Source organism: Prosopis cineraria, unplaced genomic scaffold, assembly GCF_029017545.1.
Source record: "Prosopis cineraria cultivar Desert tree isolate PC_DT_omini unplaced genomic scaffold, ASM2901754v1 PC3, whole genome shotgun sequence".
Taxonomy (NCBI): domain Eukaryota; kingdom Viridiplantae; phylum Streptophyta; class Magnoliopsida; order Fabales; family Fabaceae; genus Prosopis; species Prosopis cineraria.
The window spans coordinates 5154811-5176567 of record NW_026555334.1 but is presented as its reverse complement, the minus strand read 5'-3'; the positions used below and the strand labels follow the sequence as shown (position 1 = coordinate 5176567).

At 32.7% G+C, this 21757-nt stretch overlaps 2 protein-coding genes and 1 pseudogene across 2 annotated transcripts; 2 read left to right on the top strand and 1 right to left on the bottom strand.

The window, feature by feature from the left end:
* LOC129304767 (uncharacterized) lies at positions 1 to 2485 on the bottom strand. The gene is made up of 3 exons (XM_054944553.1): positions 1840 to 2485; positions 1098 to 1625; positions 1 to 745 (listed from the first exon to the last, which is right to left on the bottom strand). Exons 1-2 carry the CDS (start codon positions 2460 to 2462, stop codon positions 1247 to 1249), a joined length of 1002 nt encoding a protein of 333 aa, XP_054800528.1. The 5' UTR covers positions 2463 to 2485; the 3' UTR covers positions 1 to 745; positions 1098 to 1246.
* A 10811-nt stretch (positions 2486 to 13296) lies between these two features.
* On the top strand, positions 13297 to 15668 carry LOC129306628 (berberine bridge enzyme-like 8; annotated as a pseudogene).
* On the top strand, positions 15050 to 19642 carry LOC129306629 (uncharacterized). Its single transcript, XM_054947307.1, has 3 exons — positions 15050 to 15452; positions 15559 to 15674; positions 18859 to 19642. The coding sequence occupies exons 1-3, from the start codon at positions 15387 to 15389 to the stop codon at positions 19010 to 19012; spliced, it is 336 nt and encodes a 111-aa protein (XP_054803282.1). The 5' UTR covers positions 15050 to 15386; the 3' UTR covers positions 19013 to 19642.
* Positions 19643 to 21757: the final 2115 nt, after the last annotated feature.

Here is a 21757-nt window from a genome sequence, read left to right as displayed (position 1 = left end):
TGCACAATCAACAACTATAAAAGTGCTTGCTTCATGAAATTAACAATGGCCTGCAAAGCTATAATTTTAAAGAAATGATTTGGCATGATTGTCAGCATAATCTTGAGCCCAAACCATGTTGAGTCGTTCACGACATTGCTTCAACTTCGTATGTTGCTCTTCAAGATCCTTTTGCATCCACGGCAAAGCAATATTTGAGTTGTTTCGTAATTCCTCTATAGCATCAAGACCATGCTCTCCAAATATACGTTCCATAATCCTTAAATGTGAAACCCTAAAGTATTCTTCCATACGAAGTGGACCCTTATTCACGTTGATCTTATTCTCAAGTATGTTCTTATACACTTCCTTCACACGTTCAGAGGCTGACCTCAGAGACCCTAATAACACGTCCACTTCAAACTGTTCATCTTCAATTTTGAACAATTCTTGCTGATTCTCATTGAACATTAATATCTTGGATTTAGAAGGATGTTGAGGACCTTGAGGGTTCAATACGAAGCGATCGTTTAACACTGAAGCATCAAGCTCAGATCTACGACTTGCTTTACTAGGACTATGATAATTCTCAGGCAAACGCACGTAGCTGATATAACGTTCACATTTGCTGAGATCGATCTTCCTTGGCTTCTTTTTAACTTTAATCTTATATCCTTTGGGCAAGAACTTGTTTAATCCCAAAATCAACAAGTCGTGCCCCTCCAATACTTCCTTGATCTTTGCTGCCAAATCTGCAATGTTACACCTGCAACAAATTAAAAACACAGGTACATGCATACGTTGGTAAACTTGAATATAAGTTGATGAGAAAAAGAAAAAGAACAAGAAAAGGATTTTGAAACAATACTTAATATATAGGCCTATTTTAAAGTTTCTTTTTTAAAAAAGTGGCAAAATATAGGGTAAAAATAAAATAAAATAAAAAATATGGACACTTGAGATCCAATGTTATTATTTGACTTCATTGTTGTGGGCACATGCGAAAAAATTGGATTTAATAAGTTATTTTTAGTTATTTTTTTTTTAAGTTTCAATTATTTTGTGGGCACTCTTCAACAAAAGTAAAGAAACAAATAGCGGAGGGGAATTATATTTACCCTTGAGCCAAGAGATCTCTGAGGATTCTCAAGAACATATAAAATTTTTCGCTTTTGCGGTCAAATGTTTTTTCCACTGCATTCACATAGTTTAACGCATCCATATAAATACGCGATTCGCCTTCATTGGCTTCAGACCTTTTGCTCTCTTATGGACCGACATGATCTTCACCATGGAAATACTGCGAGACTGAATCAGTCTCATCGTCATCAGAAGCATTTTCTTCAACATCTTTAAAGCCTTCACCTTCTTTTTCAGGAAGACGCACGTAGCTGACATAACGTTGACATTTGCTAAGATCGATTTCTTGAACTGATGATTTACCATCGCCTTTAGTTTTCTTCTTCCTGGGCTTCTTTTGAACTTGAATCTCAGATTTATGAACATTATCAGGAAGATTGAGACGTTGTTCATGAGAAGGAGGGATCTGATATCTTTTGGGCAAGAAGACATTTAATCCCAAAATCAAAAATTCATGCCCATCCAATACTTCCTTCATCTTTTCTAAGAAATCTGCAATGTTAATCCTGCAACAAAAATGCATGTAGATATATACGTTCGCAAACTTGAATATTTTCATTAAAGTTAAAAAAAAAAAGGATTTTAATAAACGACATTTAAAAATAGGGCTATTTATTCCGAAAATTGGAATTATATTTACTTATCAATATATATATATATATATAACTACTCTTGTGTGAAAAACAAAGAAAAAACAAAAACAAAGGTGGGGTAGTTTACCTTTCAGCCTTGAAATCTCTCAAGATTGCTACGAACAATTCATATTTTTCCCTTTTGCTATGAAATGTTTCTTTCACTGCTTTCAAATAGTTTTCTGCATCCATAATTTGTAAGACACGATGCGATTGATCATCCCCATCATTGGATTCCTGATCACTTTCGTATGTTTCCCTCTGTCCAGCATCATCAATGTCAGGATTTTCGTCCCTATCTCTCCCGTTCCGATCTTCGTGAAGATCGTTGTCAGTGGGATCAGCTTCTTGAATGGATTCATCATCAGCTCTTACAGTACTGATTATCTGATCTTCTACTCCATCCTTCTCAAGATGATCATGTGGATCTTCATAGGCTTCTTGTAGGTTTCGTTTACGTTTCATGATGCTAACGATTATACTGAAATGGCTTATACATTGGCTGATATCAACTTCTTCTCTGGAAATTGGATAATCTGCTGCATTATCTCTCTCATTCTGATCTTCGTGAGGATCATCGTTGTCACATGGGTCATCAGATTCTTGATTGGATTCATCATTAGATCTTTCACTAATCTGATCTTCTGCTCCGTTCTTCTCAAGATCTACAGGATCTTCCTCAGCTTCTTGTAAGTTTCTTTCACGTTTCATGATGCCAATGGATAACGATTGTGCTAACCTCTCTCTCTTTCTGTTTATATTTCGACATCCTTCAACTTTCTTTTTTCTTATATATTATAATCGCATTTATTTTCACTGGTAGCGAGCTAACTTTTTTTTTTCCAATTTTTGTGTATTAAACTTGCTTTGTCAAATTAGCACAATTTAAATAAGAAAAATGCAATGCCAAGCAATACAAGAGTTTTTTTTAAAAAAAATATTCAAGCTATAGAAGTGAAGGGATCTAAGAAAGAAGGAAGAAATTGTACTACTATTATTTTGCACGCAATCATAAAAAATCTTATTTTTCCTTAACTTGAAAAATAATTCATAAAAAGAGGAATTGATAATTTTTAATTTTATATATTTTTGTAATTTTAAATTTTAAGGATTATTTCTAAAAAATTGACTTGAAAAGTAATTTTTTAAAAAACTTTAATTATTTTCCAATTTTTCATTTTTTGTATTTGGAAAATGTTTTCACCTTTTCTTATTTGATTTATTTTTTTTGAAAATTTCCCTTCTAGCTTTGCTATTTAGCCTTTTGTCATATGCATATATGCATGTAAGCATGGATGCATGTATTTCAATTTTTTAAACTCTTTATTTTTAGATTTTAAATTGGGATTAAAAATATTATCCTTGAATTTTTAGACACTAAAAAATAATTAACTATAACATTTTTTTCTGAATTTGAAAAAATAATTCTTGAGAAAGGATTTGATAAAATAATTTTTCAAAAAATATTGACTTGACTTTAAAAATAAAAAATATTAATTTTTTGTAAATAATAGTAACTGAGAAGGAAAAGAAGATATAGTTTGAGATCAATGAGAGAAATCTTTCTTATATTTTGATATGTAGAATACAATTAAGATGCCTATTTATAAGAATAATAAGATAATGGACACTTGTAATATTTGTATTTAAAACTTTTCAACTTTTCACTTTAAAATGGTAATTTTGCACTTTCAGAAAGTAAAAAGTTATTTGTTTGGATTTAAAATTTGGGAAAGTGTCATCTAATTAAGGATGCTGCTAGCATTTTTAATATCGAAGAAAAACCTTACAAATATGAACTATCATTGCACCCCCTAGGACTTATGTAAACATAGGATTTTGGGGGGAATGACCTAATTACTCCTATGGTGTTTTATAAGTCTTGCTTTAGCATAAACAATCATGCATTCGGTTCCATGTATAATTGAGAAATGACATTCGTCCACGAACATATTATAACAATTGATCATAAACCTAATTTAATGCTATAAGTCATGCTTTAATATAAACAACAAAACATTCGCCCATTTACAAGTTATCATTTGACTATAACAATAAACTAAGCATTTAAGATTTTGTAAGTTGTTTATATATGAATATCTATTTGTTAATTACATACAATAACTTATTAATAATTAAATACTTTGTTGTTTTAACCGGAGCAAGACTTGTAAAATGATACAAGGGTAATTAGGTTTTTTTTCCCTCCCAAAATCCCCTTTTTTTCATATTATGCCTGTGGTGAAGTGATATTTTAGATCTTTAGAGTCTTTCTTTGATATTAAACTACTATAGAGGTCCTTGGATGATATTTGCCTTAAAATTTTGCCCAAAGCAACTTCTCAAAGCCACATTTCCAAAGTAAATAAAAGTGAATTTAATGGATGTAAAATGGTGGAATTTTTGAAAAATGAATGAGTGTTGGCCATTTATTTGATCATGTTACCCCAAATTTAATTTATTATTATTTTATTTAAAAATACTGTTAATCCATTAAAAATATAATTATCATTTTAATAAGAATACTTAGAGATCACATTTTCAATATAATAGGCTAACCAATAAATCATGTTAATTTTCAACATTAATATATATTGAATTTTTTAAATAATGAAAATTACAAATAATAAAAATTAATATCCTGTTTGGTAATAGTATATTCAAACTAACTTTTACAAAAATGTGTAATTAAATATAAATTTTATTACAATAAATGATTTTTAGTAAATGAAAGAATTACAAAACACCACTCAATTAAATTATTTGCAAATAACAACTAATACGGAATACATTATTGTTAAAATAAAAATAATTTTTTTAATAGAACTTGTTATTAGTCCCTATTTATGAATAATTTACTTGAGTAATCCTTAAATATAATTCTCCTTTATTAAATTAATTTTTTTCAAATAAACTTTTGTTAAATTAGGTCTTCATCTGATTTTGGGCCTCTTCTTCAATTTGCTATACAATTTTTTGAGTTAGAACTTTCATATGTTTTTTTTTTTTTGTATAAATCATCCGGTATTCTAGGGAATTTTGGGTTCATTGCCCGCTCCAGACTAATCCGGACCCCTTGTGAGGAGATCTTATGGTAATAGTGAGATACTGATAAGATGATCTCTTTAAAATCATATTAATTATCGCATCTATTACTTTTCAAGATTTGAACTCTCGCATTGAGAAATGCCATTAAGAACTTTCATATGTTGCATTCATGTTTGTTCCTTTCTTTTCTTCTCACTGTCAAAATATGCAAGGCCCAGTGTAATTTTATCATCGAGTTCTGTCTGCACTGGGCCACATGTATTGTTTGTCATACAGTTTTCTTTAACCTTTTCTTGTCAGTCGTTCAAAGCCCAAGCAGTGCTAGTCATTTATCATGCCCTTGCTTTCAAATGTTATCATTTCATTTTTTTTAATAAAATTTGATCTTTATGTAAAAAAATACATATATAAACTTTTCACCAAAAAGCATGTATATTGATTTAATTTTCAAAAAATTTTAATTAATTACCATATTTCTTTTGATTTCATTGGCTTTAAACGTTTGCAGTGTGTAATGTCTCCAAATACCTATTTCAATTGAAATCATAATCTAATGTAATCAAGGGCTTAGCTCCAATAAGGATTACCAAACTTTTAATATATAGAAGTGGAATTCTAAATTTTTATAATTTAAAATAAATCAAAATTATTCATTAAACTTTAATTAAAGTAAAATAATATTTTAAAAGTATGAAATACTTTAGAGAAGTGAATAGATTCAAAATTAGTTAAAAAAATAAGTTCTAAAAAACAGAGTAATGTGCTACGGCATGTGCACATGCACCACAACGGCTCCTTTTCTATGCCACACTTCGCGATGCAGAAGCCATGCACCATGACATGTTGTACATTTTTTATAACAACTTTCTTGTCATTTAACAATAAATTCAAGCAATTTTTAATTCATCTCACTTCTCCGTTTGATATCTGAATGAGATAATTTAGATATCTATAGAAAGTTTTTTTCATAAACTAACCAATGACATAAGTTTTACTTCCAAATTAAGTTACACCAGAAAGTTAGTTGTCCAAATACATTTTCAATCATTTTCACAAATTTTACAACACAAGGATGTCCAAAACCTCATACAAGTATCAAATGTCATTTCTAATACCCAGAATATACTTAATAGACTTAGGATTACCTGTACAACACATCACATACACATATATACTACATATCAAATTTTCACTCCTCAACCCACCTTTAATTTTTTTTTTAAAGAAGGGGAGGTTTTTACCATGGCATAATCCAATCAACATCCATAGTTAAAACCAAATCAATAACCCTATAGTTGCACTAGTATTTTCACCTTATTAAACACTTGGACAACTTACAAACAACAACACAGGGCCCAAAATACATTTCAAAAATCATCAACATCAAAAGTACAAATGTATGTAAAATATAACTTAATTGGCAATAATTTAATCATTATACAAGATAAATAAATTAAGGAGGCATCACAAAAGGAATACTCAAATTCTTAAGCCTCCAGAGCCTTTTTTTCTTTCTGCACCAGAGCTAGAGCCTATAAAATATTAAAAGAGAAGGATAAGTCTAGCCACTCAATAATCAAAGTACACATACCCTATACAGTTGTATATCAATTGAAAGAAACACATATAAATGGAGTTGATTTTCTTGGAATATATATACTGTTACATGCAACACAATTTGTCATTTCTCAATTTAATTCATTTTTACAATTCTCCTCTTGAAACCCACAATACATTGCTACAAAACACACAAACATGTAACAATGACCTAATTTCTTATCACGACTTGCCAAAACTTAAACAACCATGTGACATGTCATATAAACACATATGCATGATCGAACCATTCTTATACCCTCATTATTTCCTCAGATTTAAACCATGAGCTATGTATATTAATTAAGGCTCCGTCTGTGTGACTAGGCTACCCAAACTCACCAATTGTGAGGTGTGACCTGGCCAAAGATTACAGTACTCACTTTCAGACCACGGTTTCCCTCACTTTCAAATCTCTAGGGTGTCATATACCCTTAGCTAATATTTCAATAAACAAGTGGAGATAGTTAAGTTTTAGTCTATTGACAAACTATAGGATAATCTCTTGACAAACAGTAGGATAAGGCTAAGCCTTCGTGCATTGAAAGGTAGCTATAGATACCATATGAATTTTATCTACTCGTCTACCTAAGCGCTCCCGCCATATGATCATAAAAAGCACGATACTCACTCATTTCACAATTTCATTAATTTAATATCAACATATTGGGTTTACAATAATATACTATCTAAACGAGCATTAATCTTATTTTCACAACATTATCCACTTCCATTGTCAATTTTATACACCATTCTAATTCTCATTTAGCCTCACATGCCATAATCACATACTAACACAACCACATCATCATCATATCACATATTATATATCATAAATTCTTCATTTCAATGCATATCCATAGTTCGAAACATTCCTTTCGAATTCAACTTCACATTTATGTGAGATCAAGATTAATTAATATACTAACATGTGGCTCATAGCATGCTTTCACATTTATATTTTCAATCTTGCATGTAAGTAAACCTATTTTTACATAAAAATTCAATTAACAAATAACTAATTAAAGTATTTCTGTTAAAAAAAACAACTAATTAAAGTATGGTTTTTCCAATTACCTCAAACCTTTAGGAGGTTAAAGGTTTGTCCTTCACTATCTTACTTTCAAGCTTGTTTTCCCAAGCCAAAACGATGCTCGGATGATTAATCTATAATTAATCAAGTCAAAACTCAATCAATATCACTAAAAACACATTTCCAACTCTCATTTTCCACTTCCAAATATCCAATAGCCTTATTTCTCATGTTTGGGATTACCCATTTGGGTATATTAACTCTTTTTAGCATTATATAGTTTCATTAAACTCCCACATTGTCATTGATAACTTCCAACCATCTCAAAAACCCACATTAATAGTTCATTTTAGGACCTTAATGAGGCTCACCAACCAAAAATGTCCAAACCCATAATTTTTAGGTTAAAACAACATAAACAATGCCAATTAACTCTATTTAATCAATGGGTTTGGACCCATGACCTATATGGATCGAAAATCATCATCCCTATTCAAACCCTGGCTTAAATCATCATGAAAATGAAAGAGAAAGGGAGGAAAGGAGTGTAGAACACTTGCCTTAACTGTTCTCTAGCTCTAAAATACCCCTAAACTACCAATGCAGTAAGCCCTATAAGAGAGATGTCGCTTACTCTTCATTTTCTCCCTTTTCTCCTTCTGGTTTTTTGTCTGATTTGTGACCAATTTATAAGAAAAATTGGTCATGTGCTGTAGTGCACACAACATAAGCCATGACGCATGACACAAAAAGGCCCTTCTTCTTTGTCATTTGTGTGCTACGATGGACGTGCTGCACACCACGACATGTGGCACAGAGACAATTCCTTTATGTAACAGCCTCAGCTCACCAAGGGCCTCTCCCCCTGGACTTTTTTCGTGCTATACCCACCTCCCCCTAGGCATCATATGGGATGACCCCTCTTAAGAGAACGTCAGGAGACAATGCTTCTCCACAAAAGTATATGGGATTATTCTCTTATGATAAATACTGTGAGGAGAGCCTCCTTAAGTTCGATCCTCCAACCTTTCCTACTTAACGAAGTTGAGGCTAAACCTGGTACCACTGAACTAAGTTGACTCAATGGTACCAAACTTAGCCTCAATTTCCTTAAGGTGGTAGAGGTTGGAAGTTCGAGTTTAGAAAGACTCCAGAAGCCTTCTTTGGTGGGGTGAAGAATAACCTAAGTACCACCTTAGAAAAAGCTGGACCCGCTACGTGAGTGGTTAAGGCTCTAGTCCAAAAGACTCCAAGTAGGATAAGGTGAAGATTGTTATAAAAAAGGAGCTCTTTTATGTAACAGCCCCAGCTCACTAAGGGCCTCTCCCCCTGGACTTTCGTTATGTTAGACACGCCTCCCTCTAGGCCCCACACGGGATGACCCCCTCAAGAGAGCGTTAAGAGACAAGGCTTCCCCATAGTAGTATGTAGGATTATTCTCCTACAATAAATATTGTGAGGAGAGCCTCCCTAGGTTTGATCCTCTAACTTCTCCTACTTAACGAAGTTGAGGCTAAACCTGGTACCACTAAACCAACTTGGCTCCTGACATTCTCTTAGGATAATAATCTCACATACTACTGTGGGGAAGCCTTGTCTCCAGGAGGCGTCGTCCCATGTGGGGCCTAAAGGGAGGTGTGTCCAACACAGCAAAAGTCCAGGGGGAGAGGCCCTTAGTGAGCAAGAGTTGTTGCACTTTAGGTTTTCTCACCTTTTCGATGCCCAAGTGGCTCGACTTCAATTCTGACCCATAAGTAGAGTTGAAATCACAATCAAATACACTTATTTAATCTCTCTGGCCATACACTGTGTGGGACTAACATTACCAACAATAGCCTCATAGGTACCTCTGGATGCTTTTGCATATTTATTTAATGCAACTGTATATCTTAAGACTTAAACTAGAGATTTCAGGATAAGTTAATTCAACTTTCTTGACCAATTGAACCAAGCACCTCTTGATAGTTACCATATTTTTTTTATTATAATTATCTATATATTATGACCTATAAAGCATATAAAAAATAAATGTTTTATTTATTCTACATAAAATTTAATATTCTCAATAAAAATATTGTTTAATTTTATAAAAAATTATTGATGATAACATTAAAAATAAACAAATAAAAGGTAATATTCTATACTCCCTTCGTTAAAAATGTAAGTTTTAACCAAATCTCACCCTCTAATAAAGTAGTTACTTGTTTTTAAACTAACCTTATCATTTTATATTTATCCTTATTCAATAAGGTATTTCACCCTAAAATAAATATAAAATAATCTATTTAATAGGGACACTTTTGAAAAAAAATCATTACACTTTAAAAAATTAAAAATATTTTATATTTTTGAACATTTAATCCCTCAAAAAATACCTTATATTTTTAAATAAAAAGAATATTTTTTTTAAAAAAAAAGTGCCCCTAATCCTTGCAATGTGAAAAAGTTAAAAAAAAAAAAAGTGATTTGAAGTGATTTGACAGCACACTGCCGGGGGTGGGAATGAAATTTCACAAATAAAAGGGAGGTTTGTACTTGGGGAAAATTAAAGGCTCATGATGTAAGTTTTGATTTCTGATTTTAGAAGGGATCCGTATAAATTTCCAAAATCAGTAAATATTTATAATTTAAGATGAAATGGAGATGAAATTATTGTAGTTCACTACAAAATTATTATTCAAACAATAATTCTAAAAATGCAGTAGTTATTAAATCAGATGTACCTTGTATGGATATACACACACAGACACGAAAGCTAATCAAATACTCCTTTATGGGCCCACCTACATTCCATGTATATATATTCCACATAGTGAGAGATGCCAAAGGAGATTCCATAAGTGCTAAATTAGCGCCATGATTTTGAGCCAAGATCATATATTTGCATGAACACAATCAACAAAAAGTTGATTCAATTAATAATAAAGATTTAATTCATAACTTACAGCATTACAAAATCAAATCTCAGTGTTAATATAAAAACTTTGTTAATAAATAATATGTTAAGTACCTCAATAAATATTCTTTGAGTATGAATATAGGTCTTGGTTTCAGTAAGTCTGGAACTTAACTCATCTAAACTTTAAAAAAAAAAAATTGCAAAAACACAAAGTTATATATATGTGCTGTCATGGTATATGCCAAAGAACATTCTTTCTTCCACTTTCCCATCACACTTACAAAAAGCCACTAACATCATCTTTGTCTCCCTCACTTGAGCACTAATATTATACCATCAAATTTCCACATTCATTCTCTCTCGCTATTCTGATCTCGCCCATCAGCGGCATTTCAAAATGGGTTTCAATCTCAGCGTCCATTTGCTCCGGCACTGGCTGAGGCTGTTCCTCCGATGACGACGGCGATAACCAACGTGGGCGGCAGAAGAGAGGACCGTGTGATAGCTGTCTCACTCGTCCTTCAAGTTAATTAGGCCGTGCCTCAAAAAATAAGGGCAATTATAATCCTTTGGCAATATATATACTCTACGCGTCTGATATTTACAAGGAGGATCAACATATTTATTATGTAAGCAATCTTGACAATCAGCTTTGTTATGTTGCTGTTTCGCTCTCTCTTTTTTTTTTGTATTATTTATACAAGAAAATTTAGGTGTGCCTCCACACTCTATGTTTATAAAAGTACTTACAGATTGTTTACAAATAAAATCTTTACATCCGTATAATGGGATTTGATTCCATAACTTTGTGAGTTATAAGCTAATTTTTTACAAATTAGACTAATATTTGTTTTAAAAACTTTGCTTCCTTTATTTTAAAAACTTTTGCTTGGTTTAGCATCCTAAAGTGCCCCCCTTCTCTCTAATCAACGGAATTTTCGGTCCTCAAGATTGCTTGTAATTCCAACCGGTTTGATTCTATATCCATTATTGAAAGGGACAATGTTTTATTATCAGGTAATAGGTTAAGAGGTACCTTAAATTTGATGAGAACTATAAGTTGTTTATTAGTTGCTTGAAGCGAATTGAAGTATATATGCACCACCTTGTTCAACATGCCATGGCTGGTTTGTCTTTTTTAATGTATAAATTGACCAAGTCCAAAAGCTTACCATGATTATACGTATTTTATTGCCTTCCACTATATCATCTCCTTCCACTATTTTGATAGTGTTTCATTTTTTACATGTAGATAAAATTGAATTTAATATCAAATGGATGGGAGTTAAAAATTAAAATTTTTCTTGATATAATAAACAGTTGAAGGGATTGGATTAACCTTTAAGATGAGCATGTTTTAGAAGACAGATTACATACAGTTTAGGTGACAATATTGGCGGAGAGGCGCACATGAAATAGGACTCAATTGGAGTGATTTTTTTTAAATATTTTATCTAGAATTCATACTTAATGTATATTATTTAAAATTACTTTTTTTATAATTAAATTAAACTAAAAAAATTTGATTCAATTATTAAATTCAAAAATAAATTTGAATTTAAAGAAGAAGATGTTTCAAAATTACTTCTTGCATGAATTCAAATAAATAACTTTTAATTAAAATATCCTTTTTAATTAAACTATTTAACTTAATCGAAGTTGTTACTTCTATAAAATCAAAAGTTGTCATTTACGTACACATAATTTGTTATTTATGTATCTTTTTGTTTTACCAAAGTTATTTATGTATATCCAAATTGTTGTTTTCTTACCTGTTTTCATTTACTTTAAACTGCGTTGTCATTACCTTAAAGTCAAATTGTTATTTATATATAACTGATTTGTTGTTTTCAAAAGCACTAGAGCTTATTTTTATTTTGAACACTAATTATTACTTACATATACACAATAGTTCATATTATTAAATGTGTAAAAGAGCACATTTAAAAGCAGAATTAAAAATTAGATAAACCATAGTTTAATTTTGTGAAAATTTACCCAAACACTCCACTGATATATTAAAATCAAATATGAATATAGAGCTCGTTTGGATGTCTATAAAAATTGGTTATAAAAAAATTAATTAATAATTTAATATAATTAATTACATTATATGTGGTATAATTGATTTATAAAATTGATTTTAAGAAAAATTAAAAAGTATAATTGAAAAGAAAAATAAAAACCAAGGTAAAACCATGGTTTTATGCAAATATGTCTAAACCCCCTATTATATTCTAAAATCAATTATAAACTCAAAAGTTTTCTTAAAAATATTCAAATATTCATTATATATGCCCAAATTAATTATGAACTTAAAGCTATAATTTTTAAAAAATGTTCAAAATACTTCTATACATGTCAACATCAATTATGAACTGAAAATCATAATTATATCATAAGCGACTATTATCTACTTTTTAATTATATTGTCTAAAAAAGTTTTCCGAAAATAAAATCATATAAACTCTATTCTACAATAAATGTTTTTTGATTTATAATTGATCTGTGCATGTTTTGAGGGATTGCATAGTAATTTTCTAAAATATTTGGATTAACTGACCAAAAAAATTATTAGAAATTAATCAATAAAATACTCCATCAAATTCAAAATATAAACAGTTTTTAAGAAAAATATACATACCAAAAAAGTTTTCATTCACATAGAAATATATATTATTTTTTATCTTTAATTTTAATTATCAATACACTTCATGATAGATAAAAAGAAAAGATAAATTTATTAAAGAATCTGAATTAATAAATAAAAAAAATTCATGTACCAATGGCCTATATTCTGAATTAAAATTAATAAAAAAATACTTATATTTTGAACATAAACAAATAATTAAAGGAACATGAGACTGTGTACACATTAACTTAAGGAACCCGGCACGAAACTCGGTATGATAAAATATTTATAACACTTTACTTCCCCACCAAGAAACCGGAGCTTCGTCCGCAATTCAATAACCAAATGTCAATTTAACAACTTCAACGAAATTTCTGAACTATTTCTCTTTCCCTCTCTTTTTTTCCGAAGAATCTAGCTTGTTTCATTTCATTGTCTGAATGATCATTGTATGTATCACTATGAGCTCTCGAGCGTTATCATTCACTACAATCTTCTTCCTTCTCCGTCATCTTCTATCAATAATGGCGTCTTCTGATTCTGATCCTACCCATGATTCTATCCTTCAGTGCCTCTCTGATCATTCTGAACCCACCATACCTCCAATCTCTTCCGCTACCTTCTTCCCCACTTCCCCATCATACTCCTCCATCTTGCAATCCTCCATTAGAAATCTCAGATTCAACTCTTCTTCTACCCCAAAACCATCCTTCATTGTCGCTCCCGCTCATTTCTCTCATATCCAAGCTTCCATCATCTGCTGCACTAAATATGGCCTCCAAATGAGAGTCCGAAGCGGAGGCCACGACTACGACGGCCTCTCCTACGCGTCGTACTCGCGTACGGACTTCATGATCTTGGACATGTTTCATTTCAGATCGATACAGGTAGATTTGGATGATGAAACTGCGTGGGTTGACTCTGGGTCAACGATTGGTGAGCTGTATTACAAGATCGCACAGAAGAGCAGGATCCATGGGTTCCCTGCTGGTGTTTGTCCTACTGTAGGTGTTGGGGGCCATTTCAGTGGAGGTGGTTATGGGAATATGATGAGAAAGTTTGGTTTGACTGTAGATAATGTGTTGGATGTGAAATTAGTGGATGCTAATGGAAGAATTTTGGGTAGAGAATCAATGGGGGAAGATCTTTTCTGGGCTATTAGAGGAGGAGGAGGTGGTAGTTTTTGGTGTTATAGTTTCCTGGAAAATCAAACTGGTCCGTGTCCCTGAGATTGTAACAGTTTTTAGAGTTGACAAAACATTAGAACAGAATGCTACTGAAATTGTTCATCAATGGCAGCATGTGGCTGATAAGATGGATAAAGACCTATTCATTAGAGTGGTTATCATGCCAGTGAACAAAAAGGGTCACAAAACGATAAGAGCTAAGTTCAATGCTATGTTTCTTGGGAATGCACAGAAGCTGCTTGATGCAATGTCTGACACATTACCTGAACTGGGTTTGAAGAAAGAGGATTGCTTTGAAATGAGCTGGATAGAATCAGTACTATTTTGGGCTAATTATCCTCTTGGAACTTCACTTGATGTTTTGCTTGATAGGCATCCCGCATCAGAGAAATTTTTGAAGAGAAAATCGGATTATGTGCAGAATCCAATCTCCAAAACAGATCTGGAAGGAATATGGAAGAAGATGATGGAATTGGGAAAGCCTGTGCTGAATTTGAATGCATATGGTGGGAGAATGGAAGAGATTTCAGAGGAGGAAACACCATTTCCACACAGAGCAGGGAACATATATAAGATTCAGTACTCAGTGAATTGGAAAGAAGAAGGTGATCCTGCCGCAAATAAATATCTTGATCTGATTCGAAGGCTCTATGATTACATGACACCTTATGTGTCAAAATCACCAAGAAGTTCTTATTTGAACTATAGAGATGTTGATATAGGTACCAATAGACCTGATAATAGTGCTAGTTATGATGTAGCTAGTGTTTGGGGTGCTAAGTATTTCAAAGGGAATTTTGATAGATTGGTGAAAATTAAGAGTATGGTAGATCCTAACAATTTCTTCAGATATGAACAAAGCATCCCATCTCTTCCATCTTGGAGGAGCATCATGTCAGAGTAGGTGTCATCAAAATCATAGGTGGTATGCATATCTGATTTGTGTTTCATGTAAGTTTGGATTCTTTCATAAACAGATAATATTGTTCTTTTATTTTCTTTCTTTAACTGTTTATATGTAATTCTTTGTTGTTGTATATCATCTGTACGAAGATTAATGATGAATTTGATAGTTTATTGACTTGACTTGTGTGTGTGTGTGTGTGTGTGTGTGTGTGTGTGGGACAATTAATTTACATCCAAAATTGGGATTCACATGAGGACATAGTGCTATCCATGCTTGTTTAAGAGGGCCTGAAGCATTTTCAGTTATGTCAAAGTATCACTGATGGAATGACTCATGATATCAGTAGGAAACAATACTCTCGTTTCTGGAGGAATATGTCAAATATCTGGCAAGACAATGGTACATATTAAATGGAGACGGTAAAAGACTCAAATTCTGGTCTGACTTTTGGGTTGGTGACTCTAGTCCCTTAAAAAATCTATCTTATGCTGAGATTTCTGAACAGGAATGTCTTAAGCCATTCACTGACTTTGTTGATGAAGATGGACACTGGAAGTGGAACCTCATCCAGAACCTACTTCCAAGAGACATTTTTGATAATATTGCTAATATCTCACTCAACTCCGCCTATGTTTATAGCCGGTCCCAAGCCCGGGTAAAGGAGGAGGGTTGTGTTAGGCCATCAACAGCCAATGTAAAAATTTGTTGAATCTATCATGAACATGGACAATAGACGTTATAATGTTAATGCTAGGTCGTTGCCCGTAAGTAACGCGCTGCATGGCTCGAGTACAGTGATAAGTGAGTTAGAGCCGCTGCATCGGCGCCCGGATGTAGTGTTAAATGAGCAAGGGCTACCGCGTCATTCTGGACGCACGCGGCTAAAGAAGTTAGTCCATAAGAGCAAAATTAGATTTGGTACTTGGAATGTTGGGACATTAAATTGTAAATCTGTAGAGGTTGTAGGGGTTATGATTCAAAGGAAAATCAATATCCTTTGCTTGCAAGAAACAAAATGGCGTGGAGAAAGAGCTAAGGATATTCAAGGTTTCAAACTTTGGTATACAGGAAAAGTAAGTGCACGCAATGGAGTAGGCATCATTATAGATAAGGAGTGGAAGAAGAACGTTGTAGAAGTTAGCAGAATTGGAGACAGAATTATTTCTTTAAAAATGATAATTGGACGTGAGACTGTTAATATTGTTAGCGCTTATGCGCCGCAAGTCGGGACAGAAGCCAGTCTTAAGGAATTATTTTGGGAGGATCTGGAGGGGTTGATTCGACACATACCACAGAGTGAAAAGATTTTTATTGGAGGAGACTTTAATGCGCATGTCGGGAGGGAAGCTGGTCAGTATGCGAGGGTGCATGGTGGTTTTGGTTTTGGAGAGCTAAACAATGAAGGGCAAACTCTTCTTGATTTCTCATTGGCATATGATTTTAAATTGCCAACACTTGTTTCAAGAAGAGAGATGAGCATCTCATCACTTACAAAAGTGGAGCCTCAAGGTCGCAGATTGATTTTCTTTTGGTTAGGAACACAGATAGAAAACTTTGTAAAAATTGTAAGGTGATCCCTGGAGATGCTGTAACGACACAACACAGGGTCCTAGTCCTTGATGTGTGTATTATGAGTAAAATCCAAAAACGTCGACAAGTAGTAACACCAAGGATTAGGTGGTGGCAATTAAAAGGTGAGAAGCAAGATATTTTCAAGCAAAATCTTTTGGATAAAGGAATTTGGGATTCTCAGGGAAGTGCTAACATCATATGGGAGGATATGGCTAAAAAGATACGGGAGGTTGCAAAAGTAGTTTTGGGAGAATCGAAAGGTTCTGGTCCGAGAGATAAGGAGTCTTGGTGGTGGAATAATAGTGTACAGGACAAAATCAAGTATAAGAAGAACTGTTTTAAAGCCATACATTTGTGTAACAATGAGGAAAATTGGGAGAGGTACCGTATGGCTAAGAAGGAAACTAAGAGAGCTGTGGGTGAAGCTCGTTCCAAAGCTTTTGAAGAATTTTATAAGAACCTTGAGACGAAGGAAGGAGAGCAAAATATTTATAAGATTGCCAAGAGTAGGGAAAGAAAATCAAGAGATCTAGAACAGGTAAGGTGTATTAAGGATGAAGAGGGAAGAATTTTAGTTACAGATGATGAAATTAAAAATAGATGGGAGACTTATTTTTCTAAACTTTTCAATGATGGAGAGGATTCATCTAGTAACTTGGAGGATTTAGTAACTGGTGAAGGAGAACAAAATTTGTCATTCTATCGAAAAATACGTGATAAGGAGGTAAAGGAAGCTCTTAAGAAAATGGCAAATGGTAGAGCTAACGGACCTGATTGTATATCTATCGAAGCGTGGAAATGTTTAGGTGAAGAAGGGGTGAGATGGTTAACTAAGTTATTTAATGTGATTTTACGGTCCAAGAAAATGCCTGATGAGTGGAGGAGAAGTACATTAATTCCTATTTATAAAAATAAAGGAGATATTCAGAATTGTACTAACTATAGAGGGATTAAACTCATGAGCCACACAATGAAATTGTGGGAGAAAGTAATTGAGCACAGGTTGAGATTGGAGACAAGTATTTCTGAGAATCAATTTGGTTTTATGCCAGGTAGATCAACTACAGAGGCGATTTATCTACTAAGGGGATTAATGGAAAAGTATCGTTGTAAAGATAAAGATCTACACATGGTTTTTATTGATTTGGAAAAAGCTTATGACCGTATACCAAGAGAAGTGCTTTGGAAAGCGTTGGAAAAAAAGGGAGTACGGATTGCTTATATTAAAGCCATACAAGATATGTATGAGGGGGTAAAAACTAGTATAAGAACGCCTTGTGGTCAAACAAAGGATTTTCCTATAAAGATTGGACTACATCAGGGATCATCTCTGAGTCCTTATTTGTTCAACTTGATTTTAAATGTTTTGACGGAACATATTCAAGAGGAAATCCCGAAATGTATGCTCTTTGCGGATGATATAGTTCTTATAGCAGAGACAAGAGAAGTGGTTAATTGCAAACTTGAGTTATGGAGGAGGACATTGGAGTCGAAAGGTTTTCGTCTGAGTAGAAGTAAGACGGAATATTTATATTGTAAATTTGGTAAAGGACTATTCGAAAATAATTTCGAAGTGAAATTGGGAGATCAAATTATACCTCAAGTGGAAAAGTTTAGATATTTGGGAGCCATTATTCAAAATGATGGCGAAATCAGTGGAGATATTTCACATAGAATTCAAGCTGGGTGGTTTAATTGGAGAAAAGCTAAAGGAGTTATTTGTGACCGTAGGGTGCCTAATAAACTTAAAGGAAAGTTTTATCGTACTGCTATCAGACCGGCAATGTTATATAGTAGTGAATGCTGGGCTCTAACGGGACAGCAAGAGCATAAAGTTGGAGTAGCAGAGATGAGAATGTTACGATGGATGTGCGGACATACACGTAAAGATAAAATTCGAAATGAGCACATACGTGAAAAAGTGAGGGTGGCACCTATTGAGGAAAAAATGGTAGAAAATCGGTTGAGATGGTTTGGGCATGTACAAAGAAGACCAAGGGAGGCACCAGTGAGAAGAGTGGAACATATAACTTTGAGTCCGATTAAGAGAGGTAGAGGAAGGCCTAAGAGAACACTCTTGGAAGTTGTTGAACGTGATCTCTTAATTAATAATATTTCTAAAAGCTTAATAAATGATAGAGCACAATGGCGTCTTGCAATCCATGTAGCCGACCCCACCTAGTGGGATAAAGGCTTGTTGTTGTTGTTGTTGTTGTTGCTAATATCTCACTCAAATTGATACAGAAGCAAGCTGTACTTGGAATCTCAATACAAATGGGAATTTCACTGTCAAGTCAAAAGTCAGACTTGGAATGAAGATGATATTTGTACAAAAATATGGAAGCTTCCTATGGCTCAACAGGTCAAGACCTTTGTCTGGCTTATGATGAAAAGCAGATTGCTTGCTCACTAACTCTGAACGATTTCAGAGAAGAATAACACAGGATCAGCAATGTTCACTTTGTAATGCACCTGTTGAGAACATAATTCATATTCCCAAAGAATGTCCTCTGGCTGCAAATGTTTGGAGAAACGTCCTACCTTCTGATATGGGCACTGATTTCTACAGAGAAGGTATTAATTCTTGGCTAGCTCAATGTCTTCAACTGTCTCAATTGGACGATTCAAGGAAGGTTGGAATCGGCATAGTGTGCTGGAAATTATGGCAAGTAAGAAATTGCGGACTCTTCAATGCTGATTCTTTCACTGTGGATACTATTCCTTCTCAAGCCAGATCAGAGCTGCCAATTGCAGACTCAGCTCCTTTTGGAACTTTAGAATTCTGATGTAATTTTCTCTGCTTGTTTTGGGTTTGTTTTGGCTCAATTTGGCCTTTTCTTCTGTACAGTTCTCATTTGAAAAAGTATGTGCAACATGCTATAGGCTCCTCGTTTGTTCTAGATGGAATTTTGCAATTGATTGGACTAAACTAGACATGTTTGCTCATACAATATGCATAAATTCTAAGATAAACCGTATTATTTATGGTTTATGAATACAAAGATGAAATTGTTGCATTTGAAGCACTTGGAGGGGGCAGAGGCTGAAGTTCTATTTTGGACAGGACTAATGAAAAGGAGAAGATTTATTTTTTTAAGCATCCTTCAGTGTCATGTTGGTTCAAGAGTGTTGATTATCCTCCCACATGTCACAGGTTCGAATGAACGGTTGAACGATGACCTGCAAGGAGAAGAATATATATTACACATATACATGCACGTGTTTGTGGGTGTATGTCGCGAGAGTATATTTATATAAAATATACAATAAATTACATTCTTCAAGTTATATATATATATATATATATGTATGTATAAATAGTTTGACTTATTTTAAAACTACATATAAAACACCAATATGTATGGGGACTCAGCTTGTCGTCGCAGGAAGGAAAATACAAAAGTATCTCAGGGCTGTCCTAAATCTAAACAAGTTTAGTTAAAACTTGTAAAGCATGCAAAACTTGACTCTTTCTTTTCTTTTTCTTTGTGACATTGGATTTTGTGGAAAGCCAATAATGAGGCTGCAGGAAGCTCGTGTACAAGGAAAATCATTTGGTCAAGACTATTAATTTGTTCAAGTTTTATGCAGGAACCTTTGGAAGACCAGTTGCAAAGATGACTTCACTGAAAGAGACATAAACTTTTGTGAGAACTGAAAAATATTACCACGAAGAAAGGATGAACATCTCGCAGGGCTACGAATAAAGGTTGGCTCATCAGGCTACTTGTTTAAAACTTTTTTCTTTTTTTTTTTTTTCAGGCTCTAGTTATGAAAATTGGGATATTTTAATATTAAAAAAAAAAAGCTTTTGAGGCTGGCTCTCTTAAGTTCTCGAAAAACGTGCTTGGACTACCCATTAAAGCCCTTGCCATTTGTTTTAACCCTGAAAATTTGTAATGTTTTATATTTTTGAATTAAATTGAAACTTTCAAATTAGAATTTGTATTACTTATGTTAGAATTTGTAACAATTTAATTTGTACTTTGGAATATAAATATGTAATATTATAATCACAAATTTAATTTCAAAAAGACAATAAAAAAATAAAAACATTTTCAAGCCTAACCTTGGGCCTCGAACAATAAGAATTTGAACATTTGAACAATTTTGTTGTGGCATTATCATGAGTCTCATAAGTTAAGTGAGGTTTATGAGTGTGAGGGATTCTTTCACCTAATAAGGTAATCTTTTTGACTTGTATTCATGATATTGATGCTTTCATTACAAAATTTTAGATCACAAAAAGAAGTCAAAGAACTACCCATGAAAGGTCCTCATCACTAAAAGATCGAATGAAGTGTCGTAAAGTGAAGTTATTGTTAGGGAAGTCGTATCTCAATGAGGTGACATTGTAATGAGTCCTATATTAGAGAGACTCATAAGTGAAGTAGACTTTATAAATTCAAGAGGCTTTTCCTCTTAGTTGACTAGTATTTTGGAATTGGCTTTCTAGATCTTCTATCATTATATGATATAATTTTTTTAAGAAAATAGTTTAACTAATAGTGGTAGGAAAAATTATAACAATTTTTTCTGTAAAAAAGATAAGTCTTTCAAAACAAATTAGTCTAGATCATTCAAATTCATGATAAACACTTCATAATGGTCTTTAATAGGAACATAACTATTAAATACTTCACAATAATCAAGTGAATTAAAAATTATAATACGTAAATATAATGAGTAAAAAATTAACATAAAGTTATAACAATGTTTAAAAATTTTTAAATTAATTTCACAAAAAATTGTAATAAAATGTTTAAAAATACTCTGACTTCCCTATATTTTACGTTAATTACAAATATCTTCTTTCTATTTTAAAAACCTATACAAATATCCCCCAGTATGAAGAGTTAGAAAAACATTACCTCTATTTTTAAAATTTTATTTTCATTCATCCAACTATTAGTTAACTGTAAAATTATATAACTTGAACTTTATTTCCATTCATCCAAAACTCCCCTTTAAATATAAATATTGTTTAAAAATTATTCAAACTATCAAAAAAAATTAATGTATATATTTTATTTTTATTTTTATTCAAAATTTTTAATTATGTATATGTGTTTATTTATTAATTTTTAAAAATTAAATATATAAACTGGCAAAAATAATATTCAATCCCATAG

What these genes read in the sequence shown, in the direction of transcription:
- LOC129304767 (XM_054944553.1), bottom strand. Translation starts at nt 2,462, where the DNA reads ATGAAACGTGAAAGAAACTTACAAGAAGCTGAGGAAGATCCTGTAGAT. An exon ending in AGAGATTTCAAGGCTGAAAG is followed by an intron (nt 1,626 to 1,839) that starts GTAAACTACCCC and finishes TTTTTGTTGCAG; the next exon opens with GATTAACATTGCAGATTTCT.
- LOC129306629 (XM_054947307.1), top strand. Translation starts at nt 15,387, where the DNA reads ATGATATCAGTAGGAAACAATACTCTCGTTTCTGGAGGAATATGTCAA. An exon ending in AAATATCTGGCAAGACAATG is followed by an intron (nt 15,453 to 15,558) that starts GTACATATTAAA and finishes ATTTCTGAACAG; the next exon opens with GAATGTCTTAAGCCATTCAC. An exon ending in ATTGCTAATATCTCACTCAA is followed by an intron (nt 15,675 to 18,858) that starts CTCCGCCTATGT and finishes ATATCTCACTCA; the next exon opens with AATTGATACAGAAGCAAGCT.